The 18,867-nt window shown below is 42.6% G+C and overlaps 1 protein-coding gene across 1 annotated transcript in view; it reads left to right on the forward strand.

Annotated features, from left to right (window-relative positions):
• PARD3 (par-3 family cell polarity regulator) overlaps positions 1–18,867 on the forward strand; it is a gene marked incomplete at its 5' end in the record, with an annotated part of 471,015 nt that overhangs the window by 223,061 nt on the left and 229,087 nt on the right. The window contains one exon of the mRNA XM_015426744.1: positions 1,882–2,052. Within this exon, the coding sequence (XP_015282230.1) occupies positions 1,882–2,052 (171 nt within the window). The remainder of the gene's footprint in view (positions 1–1,881; positions 2,053–18,867) is intronic.

Consider the following 18,867-nt stretch of genomic DNA (forward strand, 5'->3'; position numbering starts at 1 on the left):
TTTATACCTTCTAAGGTGGATACCATGGACCATCAAAACAAACAAACAACCTCCCCCCCCTCCCAAAGAGTCTTCTATATCAAATCAAGCTTGAATTCACCCTAGAAGCTAAAACAACTAAACTGAGGCTGTTGTATTTTGGTCACATCATGAGAAGACAAGAGTCACTGGAAAAGAGAATAATGCTAGAAGAAGTTGAAAGCAGTTGGAAAAGAGGAAAACCCAACATGTGATGGGTTAACTCAATAAAAGAAGTCACAGCCTTCAGTTTGCAGGATCTGAGCAAGGCTGTCAGTGGTGGGATGTTTTAGAGGTCCTTAATTCGAAGGGTCTCCATAAGTTAGAAGTGACTTGATGGCACTTAACACATACACACAAGATTATGTGCAACCCCAGAATGTGGAAGATGCCAACCTGGAAAATGAGTTTAAATTAGGTTGGGTTTTGTTGCCTTCTTAACTTCTATGGACAGAAGAGGCCATGTAAGGTGGATCCTCCATAGAATAAGGGAATTCATAAACTGGTGCTTCATATAAATAAATATAAATAGCTTATTGCTCCCATTGCTGCCTATCGCAAAAGGCAATGGGAGTTGAGGGGACAGCAAAAAGGTGAGAGATCACAAGATTAGGGTTGCCAGGTCCTTAGCTTTCATTGGTGGGGAGTGGGAAGGAGCTTTCTGAGTGTGGGGGGCAGGACGATGTTGCCATGTGTGATGTTCCTGACATCATGCAGAAGTAACCAGAGTTTTGCCCAAAATACCAGAGCGTCGCCACACAATATCCCTGGCGTGATGACGTTACTTCTGTGTAACATCATCAGGTCAGGGATGTCACACCAGATCATGGCTGTTAGGGGTGGGGGTTCACCCCTGGCCAGCTGGCTGGCGGCAGGCAGGTGCCCATGAAATTGGGATCCCCCACTCCCACCTGGGGGCTGGCAACCCTCCACAAGATTAGTTGAGTGCAGGTTTATCTATTTTTGTTTTCAACTTATTTTAACTGGTATGTTTTCGGGATTACTTCTAAAGATCCTGAGTGGAAAGAAAGGAAACAACTGTCGTTGCATAGTTTGGTATACTGTTTGTGTGCACCGATTATAATATGTGCAGCTCAAGCATATATTTGATAAATGTCATATGTGCAAGGATTTCCAGGGGGGTCTCATTTCCCCATCTCCACTATTTTCCCTTTTCATTTCTACAAAGCCCCCCATGACCTCTCCCCTTTTCCTGCTTCCTTATTTTCGCCCACCAGCCGACTTACCTTTATCTGCCCCCTAGCTTTCCCTCCTTTTGTCACTCTGGCAGCTTCTGTCTAGGAGAAGTCTGGCCCAGTTGTTTGGGGCCAGGTTGCAGGGAAGGGCCCAGCTTTGTGGATACTGAGATCCCACTGTTTTAGCCAGTCCTTTACCTGGAGAGTCCACCTCCATCAGGGGCATGACTGAAGAGAGGGATGCAACCTTTGCAGGGCTTTTTTGACCTCCAAGTGCCCCCCACCTTTGATTTACATAAACCAAGGTTTAGAAGACTCTGTAATATTGTTTGGGATTGCCTAGCAACCTCCAAAATGGCCACTGAAAGACTCATAAGTGTTCTTTTCTTAGAGCTACAGGTTTTAAAAAAGATTTCAGAATTTTCTGCAAACCAAGGCCTTCTTAGGTTTGTAGAGAATTTCTCCCATATCTGTCCCTGGCTCCATTTTGCAGATCTGGTGATCCTCAGATTGGAAGACACACATCAATAGTAAGTTCTTCAAAGCCATGATATTCACTTTACTGTGAACTTTGAGGATTAGAATTCCTTCTCCCCTTCATAGCCCAAGATGCCAAAAACTATTATCTCCTTTTTCATAAACTCTCTTAATAATTTTCCCTTGGTAGGATGGAAGGCTCCGAGTGAACGATCAACTAATAGCAGTAAATGGGGAGTCTTTATTGGGCAAAACTAACCAAGATGCCATGGAAACCCTGCGTCGATCTATGTCCACTGAAGGAAACAAGCGTGGAATGATTCAGCTCATTGTGGCCAGGCGAATAAGTAAATGCAATGAGGTAACCAAGCACCATTTTGTTTTGTAGTTGAAAGCTTTAGTTCCATCTTGAAAATTATGGGAGTTGAGGAAAACATAGAAGATATACTTTTAGAAGTTGGTATAATATGATTAGACTTGGATGTGATAAGATTAATCATGCATGTATATGCGTTAAACAAATAAATTTACACAGCACACACCAACCTCTTGAAAAGCTCACTGTTATCATAGATTCTTTCGTGTGGTGTGCTGAAAGTGATGGGTGCAATGAAGGTGTCAGATTTGATTAAAGTAATATAGCCATGTTTTCTTTTCTTCATTCCCCCCCCCCGTCCAATGTAATTAACATTATGATACCTTTGATTTCATCCGTTTGTTCTTGTCACTGTCAAAGCTGCAAATTGCCCATTTCCAGCACATCAGAAATGTAATGCTTCAAAGTAAGAATCTATCAATATACTAATGATTAACACAGTGGTACATTAGGCACTAAGTAGTATGCTATGGCTATATTTGAAGGCTTTAAGGAATGCATTCTACGTAGAATGCTGTGCTATGCATAGATATGGGCAGGGCCATAACCCACCCCACCATGAGAAATCAGAATTGTGGAAGCACATTGTATGAAAATATCCTATGCCTTTAAAAAAAAAAGGAGGAGCAGACTTTTAAAGACAAGGTTCAAGTCACTCAAAATGCTTTCTACTAACTGCATAGTAAATGTACAGCTTTTGTTTATTATTGCATGTGTATTTTGTAGAAATATAAGAAATTAAAATCCAAAATGCAGTGCTACTTTGTTTGGAGACTTCACCAGCAAAGCCAGAGGATGTTTACTTGTGTCATAGTTCACAAGGCAGTCAGGCATCCATCTTGGAAACTTACTCTGCTATCTCCACTGTCATCACAAGCATGGCTAGTTTGCCTTCTAAGTGGCCACTAGAGGGCAGCTAACTTGAACCTATGTTACAGCTAGGGATGTGCATTCGGTTCATCTGAACCGAATGCACCCCCGAAAATGGCCCATGTGGGCCCCTTTCGGGCTGCTGCTGGCCGATTCAGATTCTCTGATCCAAATTGGCTTGCTGCCGAATTGCCACTGAAATTCGGCGGCAATTCGGCCCCATTATATTCTATGAGCCATTGAAGTCAATGGTGAAAACATAGGGTATATTCTGGGGGCTGAGGGGAGGGGGTTTGAGAGAGAGGCTCCAAAATCTCAGGGTAGCTGCTGGAGTCTCTCCACAAGATACCCACCAAGATGCAAGAACATTGGACCAGGGGGTCCAATTTTACGGGCCCCCGAACAGGTTGCCCCCATCCCCTCCATTGTTCTCTATGTTGGGAGGGAAAGTTACTTTTTCCCCACGGTGCTGTTAGTGGCTCGGGAGGGAGGGGGTTTGAGGAAGAGGCTCCAAATTTTCAAGATAGCTTTGGGAGCCTCTCCCCACATAAACCCCCATGTCCCAAAGCAATTGGACCAGTGGACTCAATTCTATGGACACCCAAACAGGTTACCCCCATTACCTCCATTATTTCCAATGGGGAAACCCAGCCAGCGGCACTTAAGGCAGGCAAGCAGGCAGCACCCTACAGTCAGACTCTCCCAGAGAATCTCAGGGAAAGTGAATTGTCTTGGAAGGTGCTTGTTTGCCATGAGAACAAGTGGCACACTCCAGAACAAGTGGCACTGTGGCAGTGCAAGCATGCCACAGTGCCACACAGAAACCCCAAAAGACCAACAAGGGGGAGGCCAGTTTCAGCCAATTGCTGCATGCATGTGCAGCATGCAAGGTTCGTGGTGTTGCTTTGTACACCACCTTCCTTGCTTGGGAAGGGGGGAGAGAGAGTCAGCTCTACCCAACTCTACCCAGGCCTGACCTGCTGCATCCCTGGACTTCTGGTTGCACCATCAACTGACACATGGAGAGGCCTGTGTAAATGTTGTTCCTGTCGGTCTTTTGGGGTTTCTGTGTGGCACCGTGGCATGCTTGCACTGCCACAGTGCTACTTGTTCTGGAGTGTGCCACTTGTTCTCATGGCAAACAAGCCAAGACAGTTCACTTTCCCTGAGATTCTCTGGGAGAGTCTGACTGATGGGTGCTGCCTGCTTGCCTGCCTTAAGTGCCACTGGCTGGGTTTCTGCATTGGAAACAATGGAGGTAATGGCGGTAACCTGTTTGGGTGCCCATAGAATTGAGTCCACTGGTCCAATTGCTTTGGGACATGGGGGTTTATGTGGGGAGAGGCTCCCGAACCTACCCTGAAAATTTAGAGCCTCTCCCTCAAACCCCCTCCCCCCCCAAGCCACTAACAGCACCGTGGGGAAAAAGTAACTTCCCCCCCAACATAGAGAACAATGGAGGGGATGGGGGAAACCTGTTTGGGGCCCGTAAAATTGGACCCCCTGGTCCAATGTTCTTGCAACTTGGTGGGTATCTTGTGGAGAGGCTCCAGCAGCTACCCTGAGATTTTGGAGCCTCTCTCTCAAACCCCCTCCCCTCCAGCCCCCAGAATATACCCTGTGTTTTCACCATTGACTTCAATGGCCCATAGGATATAATGGGACTGAAATTGACATTCCGCTGGCCAAAAGGCTCCAGAATCGGTTGGTACTGACGAAACTGACATGCGGGAGTCTTATTGCTAGCCCAAATTGATTCTGCCTGATTCAGCCGAATCCAAATCGGCCGAATTTTTTCTTTTTTTCTTTTTTTGCACACCCCTAGTTACAGCTACCAGCTTCATTACATAGGTTTAGGACCTTAGATCCAGGTGGGCAGCTGTGTTGGTCTGAAGGACCTTATTTGCTTGTGGATTGCTCCTTGCTTTGGTCTGGTGACTTTCATCTACTTTTGGAGAGAGACTGGAAGCCCCTCCCTGAATCTGCTGTCCTTTTGACCTGCCCCCCCTGTGGTCTCCAGAAGGGTACTGAGACAGACTCCCTGCTAGAGGAAAACAAACAGTGCTTTCCCCTGCCTTACCAGAGAACAAAAAACAAACAAATGGCATTGGGGCAGAGAAATGACAAAAGGCCCAGGTGTTGCAGGTCAGGAAGCCATCATACAAAGACTTCAGATCAGATGCTAGAAACAGAGGGGTATGTCTGTGAAGGCTTCGCTCCTGGATTTTGCTAACTAAACTGAGCTGCATATACCCTTCTCAGTCACAACAAAACCCCCACAATGTCAGTCATAGATGCTTGGAAACCAGTTTGGTTGAGGGAGGGAGGGAGGGAGAGAGTGAGAGAGATATCCAAAACAAACACTTAGATTCCAAATTATTTAAACCATGGATGACACAATGATGAATATTGTTATATTTTGTTCTCTGTTCTCATTGTCCCTGCAAGCCTTCTTCTCCTGTTGCACAGTCCTGTTGCACATTCCAGCCACCTGACTTAGGAACAGATATGCCTGCTAAAATTATGACTGAATTATGTGCAAGTCTGCAGTATTTGTGACATTATTTACATTAATGCTCGCAAGAAAAACTGTCAGGAAAAATTATTATGGTTGCAAAATCTAAGCTAAATCCTCATGGGTGGCATTAAAAAGATGCAAATATAGATATTCTTGAAAACCATCAAAATGAGGTTGTGTTCGTACAAGACCTGTTAAATATTGAAGCAGGAATATCCATCCTGCCCTGTAATGACTGGGCAGCATCATTAGTTGTGACATGATTTGTGTGTGCATGCACGCATTACCTTTCTGTCTTGTGTTAATAAGCCCAACATGCCAAAATCAGATGGAGATGTGCACACACGCTCAACAAAGTATGTGCATGCATGTCTTATTTTGGCATTTTGAGCTTGTTAATGGAGAGAACTGATTTTGATCATCTTGCTGTATGGGCAGAATTGATAAACAGGGTGCTGAAATTTACCTGATTCTGGGAAGTGTGTATTGAAATTGCAAACCCTGTGCTAAAATTAGGAACCCTGTACTAAAATCAGGCCTGCAGTTAATATATATGATACACTTTTGGTCAGAGTAGGACTTAATAATGTTAGACAGGGAATTGTATTAGGCAGGTATATTAACATATTTATACCCTGAGTTTCAAAGAATCATAGAGATGGAAGGGATCTCCAGTGTCATCTAGTCCAGCCCCCTGCACAAGGAAGGAAATTTGTAAATACTCACCCCCCCACCCTCAGTGACCACTGTTTCACACCCAGATGATGACAGAAAACCTCCAGGATCTCCAGGCAAACTGGCCTGGAGAAAAATTGTTACCTGACTGCATTGTGGTGATCAGCATTTCCCTGGACGTGTAAGAAAGGGCCACAAGAACTAAGCACTGATACAACCCTTCCTGCCCTCCCCCTCATGATCTGCCTAAATTCACAGAATCAGCATTGCTGTCAGATAGCCTCTGTTTGAAAACCTCCAAAGAAGGAGAGCCTACCACCTCTCGAGGAAGCCTATTCCACTGAGGAACCACTGTGTCAGGAAGTTCTTCCCAGTGTTTAGCTGAAAACTCTTCTGATTTAATTTCAACCTATTGGTTCTGGTCCAACCTTCTGGGGCAACAGAAAACAACTCCATACTACCCTCTATATGACAGCCCTTCAGGTACTTGAAGATGGTTACCATATCACCTCTGAGTCGTCTCTTCTCCAGGTTAAACATACCCAGCTCCTTCAACCTTTCCTCACAGGACTTGATCTCCAGACCCCTCACCATCTTTGTTGCCCTCCTCTGGACACGCTCCACCTTGTCTATATCTTTTTAAAATTGTGGTGCCCAAAACTGAACACAATACTCTAGGTGAGGTCTAACTAGAGCAGAGTAAAGTGATACCATCACTTCACGTGATCTGGACACTATATTTCTTTTGATGTAGCCCAAAATTACATTTGCCTTTTTAGCTACCGCATCACATGGGTTTGATTCACTGGATCCGCAAACATTCTTAAAACACGACAAACCAAATTTAAGACAAGCCTAATAAAACAAGGTGTAGAGGAAAAGAGCAATATACAGCTGCAAATTAAGGAGTGGTCAGAAAAGCCCAATGGTTCTTCAGGAGATCCCTGTATTTACCTGGCACTGAACACCAGCAGGCCCTCAGATCTTGGCTGCTAAGCAGGGTCAGCCCTGGTTGGTACTTGGGTGGTAGTTCACCATGCAAGTCCAGGCTAGTAATGGAGAGACAAGCAATGATAAACCATCTCTGGCCCCGGTCACACGCGCAGGAAACTGCGGGGGAGAAGCGTGGCTGTTTGCCCCGGGGCAAACTAACACGCAGTAAAGCGATCATACCTCCTGTGGAGGTTCTGTGGAGGTACCGCGGAGCTTCCGTGGTTACGGAGAGGCGTCGATCACAACACATCCACAGCCTCTGTCTGTCTCTTGCCTTGAAAGTCCTGTGGGGTTCCCATAATCTGATAGTCACTTGATGGCACTTTCCACTACCCAAATTGAAGTGAGTTTCCACTACCAAACTTGCAGCAAAGGAATGAGGAACAGTTCCCCATGTCACCACCCACCCTGTTTCAAACAGTGGGAATTAGGGTTGCCGGGTCCTACTTCTGATCCAGTGGGGGGCTCCCAGGTCCTTGTCGGAATCTTCTGCATGCGCAGCACGATGACGTCACCTGGAAATGATGTCATTGCATTGCTGCCATGGGGGGGGCATTCTAGTTTTTCGGCAAAACTCAAAACCATAGAGTTTGCCCAAAAGCTAGAGTGTCACCCCGATGTCGGCAACGTGATGGCCAGCGGCAGATTGGAGTCCCTGAAATCGAGGGAAACCCCACCCTGACCGGTGATGTGTGTGGCAACCCTAGTAGGAACACTAGAACCAGGAATGAGCGGAGATACTGGTGCTTTCTTCTTCTGCAGTGGTAGACATATAGTTGCTAGACGCTGAAGTTTACATTTTCTGTATAGAGTGCAAAAGATTCATGGCCAGAAAACTGGGAAGCAGAGTAACTCAGCAGTAGTTTGTGATGTCAGCTTGGTTTAAGCATAATTCTGCTGGCTAGAAAGAGACGATATATTTTATTTTGGGATGTATTGCTAGCCTGCATTTTTAAGCTGTGTTGGTCAAGAATGCCATTGTTCTGTTAATAACAAATGGGATCCCCCCCTTTAGTTGGTTGGTTGGTAAGCAATTAAACATTGTGTTAAAATAACTGTTTTCAAAGTGATTATGAACATATTCTAGTAGCAGCGTAAAATTTCCCTAATGTACAATCCTAGAAAAGTTTTAAAAAATATCCTAAATTTTGTGGCTATTTATCCTAGTATTTCAGATAATATGTTATCTTTTAGAATATGTTTTAGTCCTTCCAGAAATTTCAGGCCAGGTTGAAAACTAATGCAGAAATCTTCTGCATGCGCAGCACGATGACGTCACCTGGAAATGATGTCATTGCTGCCATGGGGGGGCATTCTAGTTTTTCGGCAAAACTCAAAACCATAGAGTTTGCCCAAAAGCTAGAGTGTCACCCCGATGTCGGCAACGTGATGGCCAGCGGCAGATTGGAGTCCCTGAAATCGAGGGAAACCCCATCCTGACCGGTGATGTGTGTAGCAACCCTAGTAGGAACACTAGAACCAGGAATGAGCGGAGATACTGGTGCCTTCTTCTTCTGCAGTGGTAGACATATAGTTGCTAGATGCTGAAGTTTACATTTTCTGTATAGAGTGCAGAAGATTCATGGCCAGAAAACTGGGAAGCAGAGTAACTCAGCAGTAGTTTGTGATGTCAGCTTGGTTTAAGCATAATTCTGTTGGCTAGAAAGAGACGATACATTTTATTTTGGGATGTATTGCTAGCCTGCATTTTTAAGCTGTGTTGGTCAAGAATGCCATTGTTCTGTTAATAACAAATGGGATCCCCCCCTTTAGTTGGTTGGTTGGTAAGCAATTAAACATTGTGTTAAAATAACTGTTTTCAAAGTGATTATGAACATATTCTAGTAGCAGCGTAAAATTTCCCTAATGTACAATCCTAGAAAAGTTTTAAAAAATATCCTAAATTTTGTGGCTATTTATCCTAGTATTTCAGATAATATGTTATCTTTTAGAATAATATTGGGAAGCCGCTTAATGCTTCCTGTCTCTCCCCCCCCTTTTCTAGAAACATTATAAACATACTGCTTTGATTCTTAGAAGTGCTAATAACCATTCAGCTGATTGAAATTCAGAACCATGGTATTTTTAAACGCAAGTTTTTAGCTGCGTGTTGTACATTCTCATGATAGGACCATTTTCAGATATCAGTGTGCCATGCCAAATCATGATCAGTATTGTGACATATCATATCACACACTCTGAGAAGCATGTAACTGGCAGATGGCTCAGCTTTGACTTATTCCAATGCATGGCCTCAATAAAAAGTGTTTAAACAAGTACCTTGAACTTTGGCTCAAGCAAACCGGCTCAATGCCAGCAAGTCTCAGGGTGTATATATATAAAGTGAGTGGCAGAGTAAGCGACACTGAGAGAAACAGCTTTGTGTATTACTGGCCCTCAGGCTGTTTCTTGTCAGAATTAAATATTGGGAAGCCGCTTAATGCTTCCTGTGTCTCCCCCCCCTTTTCTAGAAACGTTATAAGCATACTACTTTGATTCTTAAAAGTGCTAATAACCATTCAGCTGAACAACCTGTGCTGTTTTGTTCCAAATGTCTCTGGATCAGGGTAGAGCCAGAAAATAGCATCATTTGTGAATCTTGTGGTGCCTTACCACAGCTATACTGGAGCATGAAAGACTGTGTTCAGCTCTTTCACCTTTACAGTTGTACAGGAGAGCCAGCGTGGTATAGTGGTTAAGAGCGGCAGGCTCTAATCTGGAGAACTGGTTTGGTTCCCCCACTTCTGCAGATGAAGCCTGCTGGGTGACCTTGGGCCAGTCACAGTTCTCTCAGGACTCTCTCAGCCCCATCCACCTCACAAGGTGACTGTTCTGGGGAGAGGAAAGGGAGGTGAATGTAAGCTGCTTTGAAAAGATTTACATCTCTGTGAAAAGATTTACATCTCTGTAAGTCAAGTTATGAATTGTGAAAGATGTACCTACAGGTATTGCTGGAAGTGGAATTTGGATTGGGGGGGGGAAATCATTGCTACTTAATAATACTGTGAACATTCCCTTTTCTGCTTTAAATCCAAAGGCTACTCTTTTTTTGTCCAGCTGTTAGAATAACGATGGTGCTTCAAACTAATGATTCTTGGGATTTAAATTGGAATTTTGTGCATTGTCTTGGAATAAAAAAAGAATAGAAGGGTGTTTCTGAGGTATTATCATCATGAAGATTGCTTTTGGGAGGTTTTAAAAAGACACTCTTTTAAAAAATACTGGTTTTGTCCATTCTTTCCAGCTTTCTATTTTACATTACAATGCCCTTAGAAAAGAGTGAATTCTGCTTCAGTTGACCTAAACAAGTATCTGGCAGTTTTCTGAGTGAAATAATATTGTGTTTGCCATACTTCATATGAAATCAGAATTATATATATGAGAGACTACAAAGCTGTAGAGAAAAGTTTTCCCCCACATCTGCTACCTGCAATGTTTAAGCTGGAGTTTTCAGGGACCGAGTTTAGGACAAAGCAGGTTACGCTTTGAGCTCCACAACTCTCCTCCAAAGAGAGTTGCTTCTCTTCAGCTATGCCTTTTGAGCTTTGAGCATCCAGCACTGGTCAGTGCTGATTGAGAGGCTAAGAGAATTGGATTCGCTTCTGGAAATTCTATGGGTTGAAATAGGGGGAGATGGACAAAACCTATTGAGGCAGACTCAGCATGGGTTCTGTAAGGGAAGATCTTGTCTCACTAACCTGTTAGTGTTCTTTGAGGGGGTGAACAAACATGTGGACAAGGGGGACCCAATAGATATTGTTTACCTTGACTTCCAGAAAACTTTTGATAAGTTTCTCATCAAAGGCTCCTAAGTAAGCTCAAAAATCATGGGATAAAAGGACAAGTCCTTTTGTGGATCAAAAACTGGCTAATTAATAGAAAGCAGAGAGTGAGTATAAATGGGCAATTTTCTCAGTGGAGGGTGGTAAGCAGTGGGGTAGAGCAGGTAGAAAAAGAGGTACTTTTCTCCCTTTCTCACAATAAAGGAACTCGTGGGCATTCAATGAAATTGCTGAGCAGTCGGGTTAGAATGGATAAAAGGAAGTACTTCTTCACCCAAAGAGTGATTAACACATGGAATTCACTGCCACAGGAAGTGGTGGTGGCTACAAGCATGGACGGCTTCAAAAGGGAATTAGATAAGTGTATGGAGCAAAGGTCCATCAGTGGCTATTAGCCACAAGGTATAGATAGGGACTCTGGGGCAAGTGATGCTCTGTTTTCTTGGTGCTTGGGGGGTCAACAGTGGGAGGGCTTCTAATGTCCTGGCCTCACTGGTGGATCTCCTGATGGCACCTGGTATTTTTGGCCACTGTGTGACAGAGTGTTGGATGGGATGGGTCTTTGGCCTGATCCAACATTGGCGTCTCTTATGTTCTTATGTTCTTATGTCATCTAAATGGTTGAATCTTTTTGGTTGGGGAGCCAGTCTGCTAGATTGAGCATGGTGTAGCGGTTAAGAGCGACAGACTCTGATCTGGAGAACTGGGTTTGATTCCCCACTCTTCCACATGAAGCCTGCTGGGTGATCTTGGGCCAGTCACAGCTCTCTCAGAGCTCTCTCAGCTCCACCTATCTCACAAGGTGCCTGTTGTGGGAAAAGGAAGGGAATGTCATTGTAAGATGTTCTGAAACATTTTAAGAGTAAAGCAGGGTATAAAAACCAACTCTTCTTCAGAAGTCTGGTGGAGAATGTTTAAATATATCAAGACAGTCTATTGCTGTCCCAAAAGTCGCCATTTTTTAGCAAAGAAATATCCGTGGGAGATGCAGTAGATTTAATTTTGTTAATCAGGGATTAATTAGGGATAGCATATTTCTTGGCTAATACAGGCATTACATTTTTGAACTTGGTAAACTCTGTTTTCACCAGAACAACGTTAAGAGTACAGGGGCGCTTTTAAGACCAACAAAGTTTTGTTCAAGGTATTTAATTTAATTTAATTAGGGGGAGTAATATATATGTCAAAATAGGAGACAGATGTGTAAGGTTATCTTTCTTAATTGTAATTTAATTAAATTTAATTACATTTAGTTAAATCCAAACAAATGGTGACCTGGTGATCATATATACCTAGCTTGTTATTGCGGTTTGGCCTTTGCAGATGTCAAAACATCTTCATTAAGTTGTATGCTAATTTGCTGTTCACCTGTGTAGAGGCATATGTCTCTATAAATATTTATATGAACTGGTAACTTCCATTTCAGTGTATCTGAGGAAGTGTGCATGCACAGGAAAGCTCATACCTTGAATACTGTTTTGTTGGTCTTAAAGGTGCTGCTGGACTCTTAACTTTCTTCTGTTGCTTCAGACCAACACGGCTGCCCACCTGGATCTATGTTTCCAACAGTGTCAATTGTTGTGAATGGTCACTGTACTTGATGTACTCTTGAGTGTCACATAGAAATGTCACAGATTGTACATCTTATAATTCATTACCTTTTAACTCCACTCTTGACCTCTTGACCTCTGTATCTGTGTGCGCGCGCATGTAGATTACTTCTGACTGAAGATTCCATTTGTGTATCCGAAGTGGGTTCTAGTCCACAAAAGCATATGCTGCCATAAATCTGGTAGTGTTTAAATTTTTTGGTTATTCTACTACATACTAACACAGCTATCCCACACCTAAGGGGGGGTGTGTGCCCACAAGTATTTTAGCAATTTTAGCAGAGGTGCTTGTGGCTTCATAAAGTAAAGAGTACTGGCATACTTTTGTCCGTTCTGAGCAGGTACAAACCAAGCTGGCAGAGAGCTGACATTACAATGGGGGCAGCCAATTTTTCAGAAACGGTGTGTTATAATAGATTTCTATTTCAATTTTTCTGAAAAGCACAAATTGCCTGCTTGTCAGTGTTTATAAACTTCATTCGGAAAGTCAGAGGCAGATGATAATTAAAGCAGTGCTAATGGGGAGACTTAATTTAGCTGTGGACTCTTTTGGCATTGCCTTTTTGCGATACACATTTTCTCCATATTTATTAATACATCACCTGGCAATGATATTGTTGAAGCGCCAGCAACCATTTAACTGGCCTTTTATCATTTTGTTCAGATAAGGGCCAAACCAGTTCTAGTTAGAGCAGGTAGAATTTATCAAGCACCTAGTATTTATCGAGCAGCTTGTTCTTATCTGCATGATAAAGGACCATATGGCTGAAATCCTATTATTCCTTATTTAAAACATGATGCTGTCTACATAAGGGGGACCACAGTCAGTTGTATGGACTGCGCTTGTTGCTTTTACACAAATCAGACAGTATTACCGCTTCGTACTGCCACTAAAGGTGGGACTCTGCTGTCAAGCTGTATTGCTTCCAAGCTGTCGTCCTGACGGTGGCCCCCTTTTACTTTTTTATTAAGCTCAGATCCCCTCAACTGAATGCTGAGGGTGGCATCAGCAAAATAATTGGAGTGAAGGAATCCATAGTTAATCATGCTGTAAACACTGGAGAGCGGCTATAAATTATCTTTCAGTTGCCCTACAAATGGTTTTCTTAATGCGGTCTGAAAGCAAGATGTATGCATATACCCTTTTTACCTCTGTTTCTTGGGGGGGGGGGTGGATTTTAATGTTGTCATTATGACAACTTTTCATGGTGCCCATTTCTGTGGAGGCTGTTTCTGATTCCTTTATGTCTTTTGTGTGTTTTGTGTTGGTATTTAGTGCCATTTTTTCTACAACTGATGCATACAGGCATCTATTTTAATGGTAATAATTCTATTGAGCTTTGTTAGTGAAGTCGTGGGAAAATACAACTCCAGTTTGTCATCCCATACAAGAGACAACCTATACCAGAAGATGAGGATTTAGAATCCAAATAAAGTGTTCATGAAAGTGGGTAACATCAGTCTTTAAAAATACATAATGAGATAAGGTTTCACAGCCTCTCTTGGGCATCTGTCTAGCTTTCAGCAGTGTTAAGGTGGACATGTTCCTGAGGGAGGGATTGTGGGAAACTGTGGGAAATCCCAGGGATTTTCCAGGCTTCTTCTTTCTACTTTGAACTTTAATTAAAGAAGAAAAAAATCGGTATCACATTTACTTCTGTATATTTAAGTAAAGATGAGCCACAGGTATGCTGATTTTTAACCCTTTTCACTAACGTTCTGGCTGATGACTGATCAAGTAACCCATTAGATTTGGCACAATTTTAAAATTTAAATGGAATGTTTCTTGTTAATGTGAGTTCATAACATCACATGCACCAACTGAATCTCTTATAATAGCCACACCCTCCCACCTCAGCCTTTTTGTCTATATGCCCATGTTAGAAATCTGAAATGAAGGGCATGGCAGTAGGATGCAGCTTCTTTGGACGGCCTGTCACTGCCATGCATCATGGCCCCAAAACAGAGTTTAGGAGCCACCAGTTTTCCTGTTCCTTCTCCCCTCCCTTCTAACCTAACCTATTCACACTTGGCTGGTAGTTAACATGCATGCACCCATTTCAACTCCCAGGACAATTCTTTCTGCTGGAAGGTGCATGTTTGTTAACTATTGAATTTATGAGGTAGCATGCATCTTTGGGGCTAAGTGATAACTATTCTGGCAAGCCTCTGATATTTAAAGAGAAACTTGTTGGGGTGACCCCTCCCCCAACACGAAAAGCTGTAACTATCAAACCGGATGGAAGGTAGAGAAATAGGGTACAGATAATAATGCTCAGTCTTGCCTACACTATGTCTGTAATCCTTATGGAAGTTATTTATTTATTTATCTGATTTATATCCCGCGTTTCCCGCCGGAGCAGACTCAGGGTGGCTTACAAGGCCATTTGGCAGTAAAACATTAAAACAGTAAAACAATAATAATAAAAACACAGTAGTATCAAAAATGTAAGGTGCTATGTATGGTAGGATGGCAGGAACTGTTCTAATCAACTGCTGTAGAGCCAGCGCTAGCTGTACAGCTGGTATTTGGCCCCTGTGTACATCATTCCTCTGTATAAGCAAGGATATTAGAACAAGCAGCCAGGGTGGATTATCTGTATAATATATGTAAGATTAGCCTAACATGCATTGTTTAGTCTTTGCATATGTCCAAACAACTTCATTAAGTTGTATGCAAATTTGCTGTTCACCTATGTATAGGCATGCCTATATATATGAACTGTTATCTTCAGTGTATCTGAGGAACTATGCATGCCCGCGAAAGCTCATATCTTGAATAAAGCTTTGTTGGTCTAAAAAGGTTCCACTGGACTCAACATTTGTTGTACATTGCCTCAGTTCGGACACAATGCCAAATCACAGTTTCATGAAGCTGTAATTACTGTGATTGCCATTCCACTAAACATGATCCTGTAATTACTGTGATTGCCATTCCACTAAATATGGGTAGTTAGGTATGTCAAACCATGATCTGAAGTTGGTTTACTAACCAGTATTACTTTATAACTATATAGTTTTGGGTAATGTATGAATGCAGACTTATTCCTGGCTTTCCCCCCAGCACCATCCATGCCTTCCCCCTGCCTGCAGAGTGGCCCAGACAGAAGAATGACAGTGTAACTGGCATTTGTCTATGCAGTTCAGGAGTTGAGTGATTGTGAATCCTGGTTTCACAAGCTAATCATAATTAACAGTTTGAGTCCAGCGGCACCTTTAAGACCAACAGAGTTTAATCAAGGTATGAGCAGCCCCGTAGCTAGGGAATTCTTTGGGAGGGGGCCTTGGGGGGGGCCGCCAGCTAATTAAATGGAAGTACAGTGCAGGTGGTAAGTTGGAGCACTTTGGGGGCAGCCCTGGAGGGAGGGGGCCCAGAAGAAACACAAGGGGGCCGGGCCCCGTGGGCCCCATGTTAGCTACGGGCCTGGGTATGAGCTTTCATGTGCACACCCACTTCCTTGAATAAAACGTTGTTGATCTTAAAGGTGCCACTGGACTCAAACTTTGTTCTACTGCTTCAGACCAACCTGGCTGCCCACCCTGGATCTAACCATAATTCGGTTAAGACATGGCTCTGTGTTATATGTCTGAACTGAGCTAATGTATTGCAGATGTGAAAAAGAGGATTGAGACTGTACTGCATAGCCATAGCCACCTCGTGAGAGCTTTGGTAGGCCGAAATTTAAACTGCAGGCATACTGCTTAGAGCTTCTGGTATTAATCCCTATACTGCTGCCGTGAAAACACAGTGTCTGGTGACACTGGTCCAGTAACGAAGTTGCCAGAGTGGCTGAAGTGGGAGGGCTTGCCTTGATGGAGAGTCCCCCTCCCCTCCGCATTTCTGTCCATCTCTCAGGCCTGTCAACGAAGCTTGCTCTCTTGTGTCACATTTTGCTTTATGCAAACCTTCCTGGCAGAGGAACCAACAAAACTGTTGTTTAAGAAAAGGCTTCTGTGCAATTTTCCCCTCCTAATCTCCCTCCCAAACTGTTTTTTTTTTAAGTTTATAAAAGGCATTATATCTTTGGTTAAATATTTGTGTGGTTGACTGTTGATGTCTTGATTTAAATCTGGCTTTTGATATGTTAATTGGACACTGAATAAAGCCTTTTCCCATGAAAGTGGAAATACATGCCAGTGCTCTTTGCAATGCACAGCCATCTAAACAATGGCACCATTATTTATCCCTTCTGCGCACTGTGGTTTACCAGTTTACCTGGGGCAAATGTTTATGCTTCTCTCTAGGCTTCTGAGCTGTCTTCTTTTCTCTGCCTTTCCTTTTAAAAAGAACACAAAACTGGTCAGAGCTTGATAGCAGCTTTTAGATACACTTTTTCTCTTGAGGAACGACTAACACTATGTGGTTCAATAAAGAACTTGACGCTTGTTATATAAACTCTTATGATACAGTCCTATCTCCCTGGGGAAAAAATGTCATGTTAGTCATTTAAGTTAATTTTCACTCTTTGTTTGAAGAAAGTTAAAACAAAGTACAGTTCATCTGTGTGAATATTTTTGTGGCCCGCAACTTTGGTCCTTGGGTATTTTTAAACAGTGTTTTATAATTTTAACATTTTCCCATTCTTTGTACATTTTCTCTTGATTCCTTTACATCAGAGGCTTTGAATATTGTCTAATTTACTTTTCAGTGGAGCTGTCAGTTGTAATCTGCAATTTAGGAGAAAGGGGGAAAAAACTGAATAAAACAAATCCTCATTTCACAATTTAAACCTTATTGAGTTTAATTCACTTGCATGGCAAGTTTATTATTCTCCTGCAGCCTGAAGTGTCTCCAATTGTAATTGTGTTGACCCTTCAATGCAGTAAATCTCCCCAGTGCTGATCAAACTGGGAGAAGATAAGACTACAATTCGGAACTTCATTAAATATCTCATTTATATTAAAACGACGATAGCTTTGAACAGGAATAATGCAGTGTCCTCCAATGGAGGTTTGCCCACTTTGAAGTACTGCAAGTTTTGCAAATCTCTTCTCTGTGTATCTGTGATTCCGGTTGTTGTGGAGGCTCTGTGGTGCTAGTCCATCAGGTTGATATATATATAGAGCACTTGTCATGAATACCACATAGACAAGATCACACCTTCTTGTAATCTACGTTTATTAATGTTTTTTCATAGCATCATTAATTTGTATAGTGCTTTACAAAATGTAAGAAGGCAAATCCCCCCCTCCATTAAGGAATTTTTGGTCTAACATTTTTCACAAAGGGCTACAGACAAGAGTGAGGGGAGGAAGGTGTGGGTGGGAATCAACAGGCTTTCGTTCCTATTAAAGGCGCTTGTGCTTAGTTCCAGAGGGTTGTTCTAAAGGTGGTCACAGAAACTGTGAGGGAACATTTGAAGTAAATAAGAGGGGACATCTCATAGACAGTGGTACGGGGAGGCAGTTCTAGATATGAGGAGTCGAAACAAAATAGTAGGAAACCTGAGGATCCCAAAGAATTGAGGATAGTTGAGGGAGGTAGAGCTGGAAGGATTATGATCATGGGCTGGGAAGTACAAGATATGAGATCACAGAGGTAAGGAATGGTTAGGCTTTTGGGACAGGATGTTTCTGCTGGATCTGAAAGCAGACAGGAAAGGAGAGGGGTCATGTTATCAGAATGATGAGAGAGATCAGAAGCTACCAGCAGCTGGGTCTGGACTCACAATCTCTCAGTAGGATAAGCAAGTCCCTTTAACCCCCAAATATGTATGGAAGTAGTGGAAATTCCCACCATTTTACCACTCTGATTGGCTAAGAAGGGCATTATCATATTTGAACGCTATATTGTTCTTCCTGTGTAATATGTATTTCTCATGTTGCTTACAATAAGTGCCTGAAAGAATGTGTTACTTATTTGAATTAATCAAATCATGCTCAATACTTGGTAACTAAGACAGAATGTTAACAACACTCACTGGATTCTGTTGTGCGCTCCATAATTTTTTGGGTTGTTAGTTTTGAATGTGTGAAATACTTTCGCTCCCACAACTGAGCCCTCAGAAGCTTGGAGAAAATGGAACAGTGTTCTTTCCCCCCAATGTCTGGTGTGTAACAAAGCTGACAGATACGCTGCCCAGATCCTGAAAATATTGGTGATGCAAAGAACTCCTGTGTGTTTGTGGTTTGATACATGTTATTGGTGTAAGCCAACAGAAGCTGACATTTGTTACAGACTCTTGTCTGTTAGAGGTATTGGTTGAACAAACAGCAGGCCTGATAATTTGCTTTAGTTCTGCATTTGCAAAACATGTACAAGTTTTACTTTCTCAGCCTTATACTTGATGTTCCATCTTTTGAAGAGAGCTATTTGAATAGATGGATGTCCAGGAAAATCTCTGAACAAGTT

This window comes from Gekko japonicus, unplaced genomic scaffold (genome assembly GCF_001447785.1).
Source record: "Gekko japonicus isolate JY-2015 unplaced genomic scaffold, Gekko_japonicus_V1.1 scaffold230, whole genome shotgun sequence".
Taxonomy (NCBI): Eukaryota; Metazoa; Chordata; class Lepidosauria; order Squamata; family Gekkonidae; genus Gekko; species Gekko japonicus.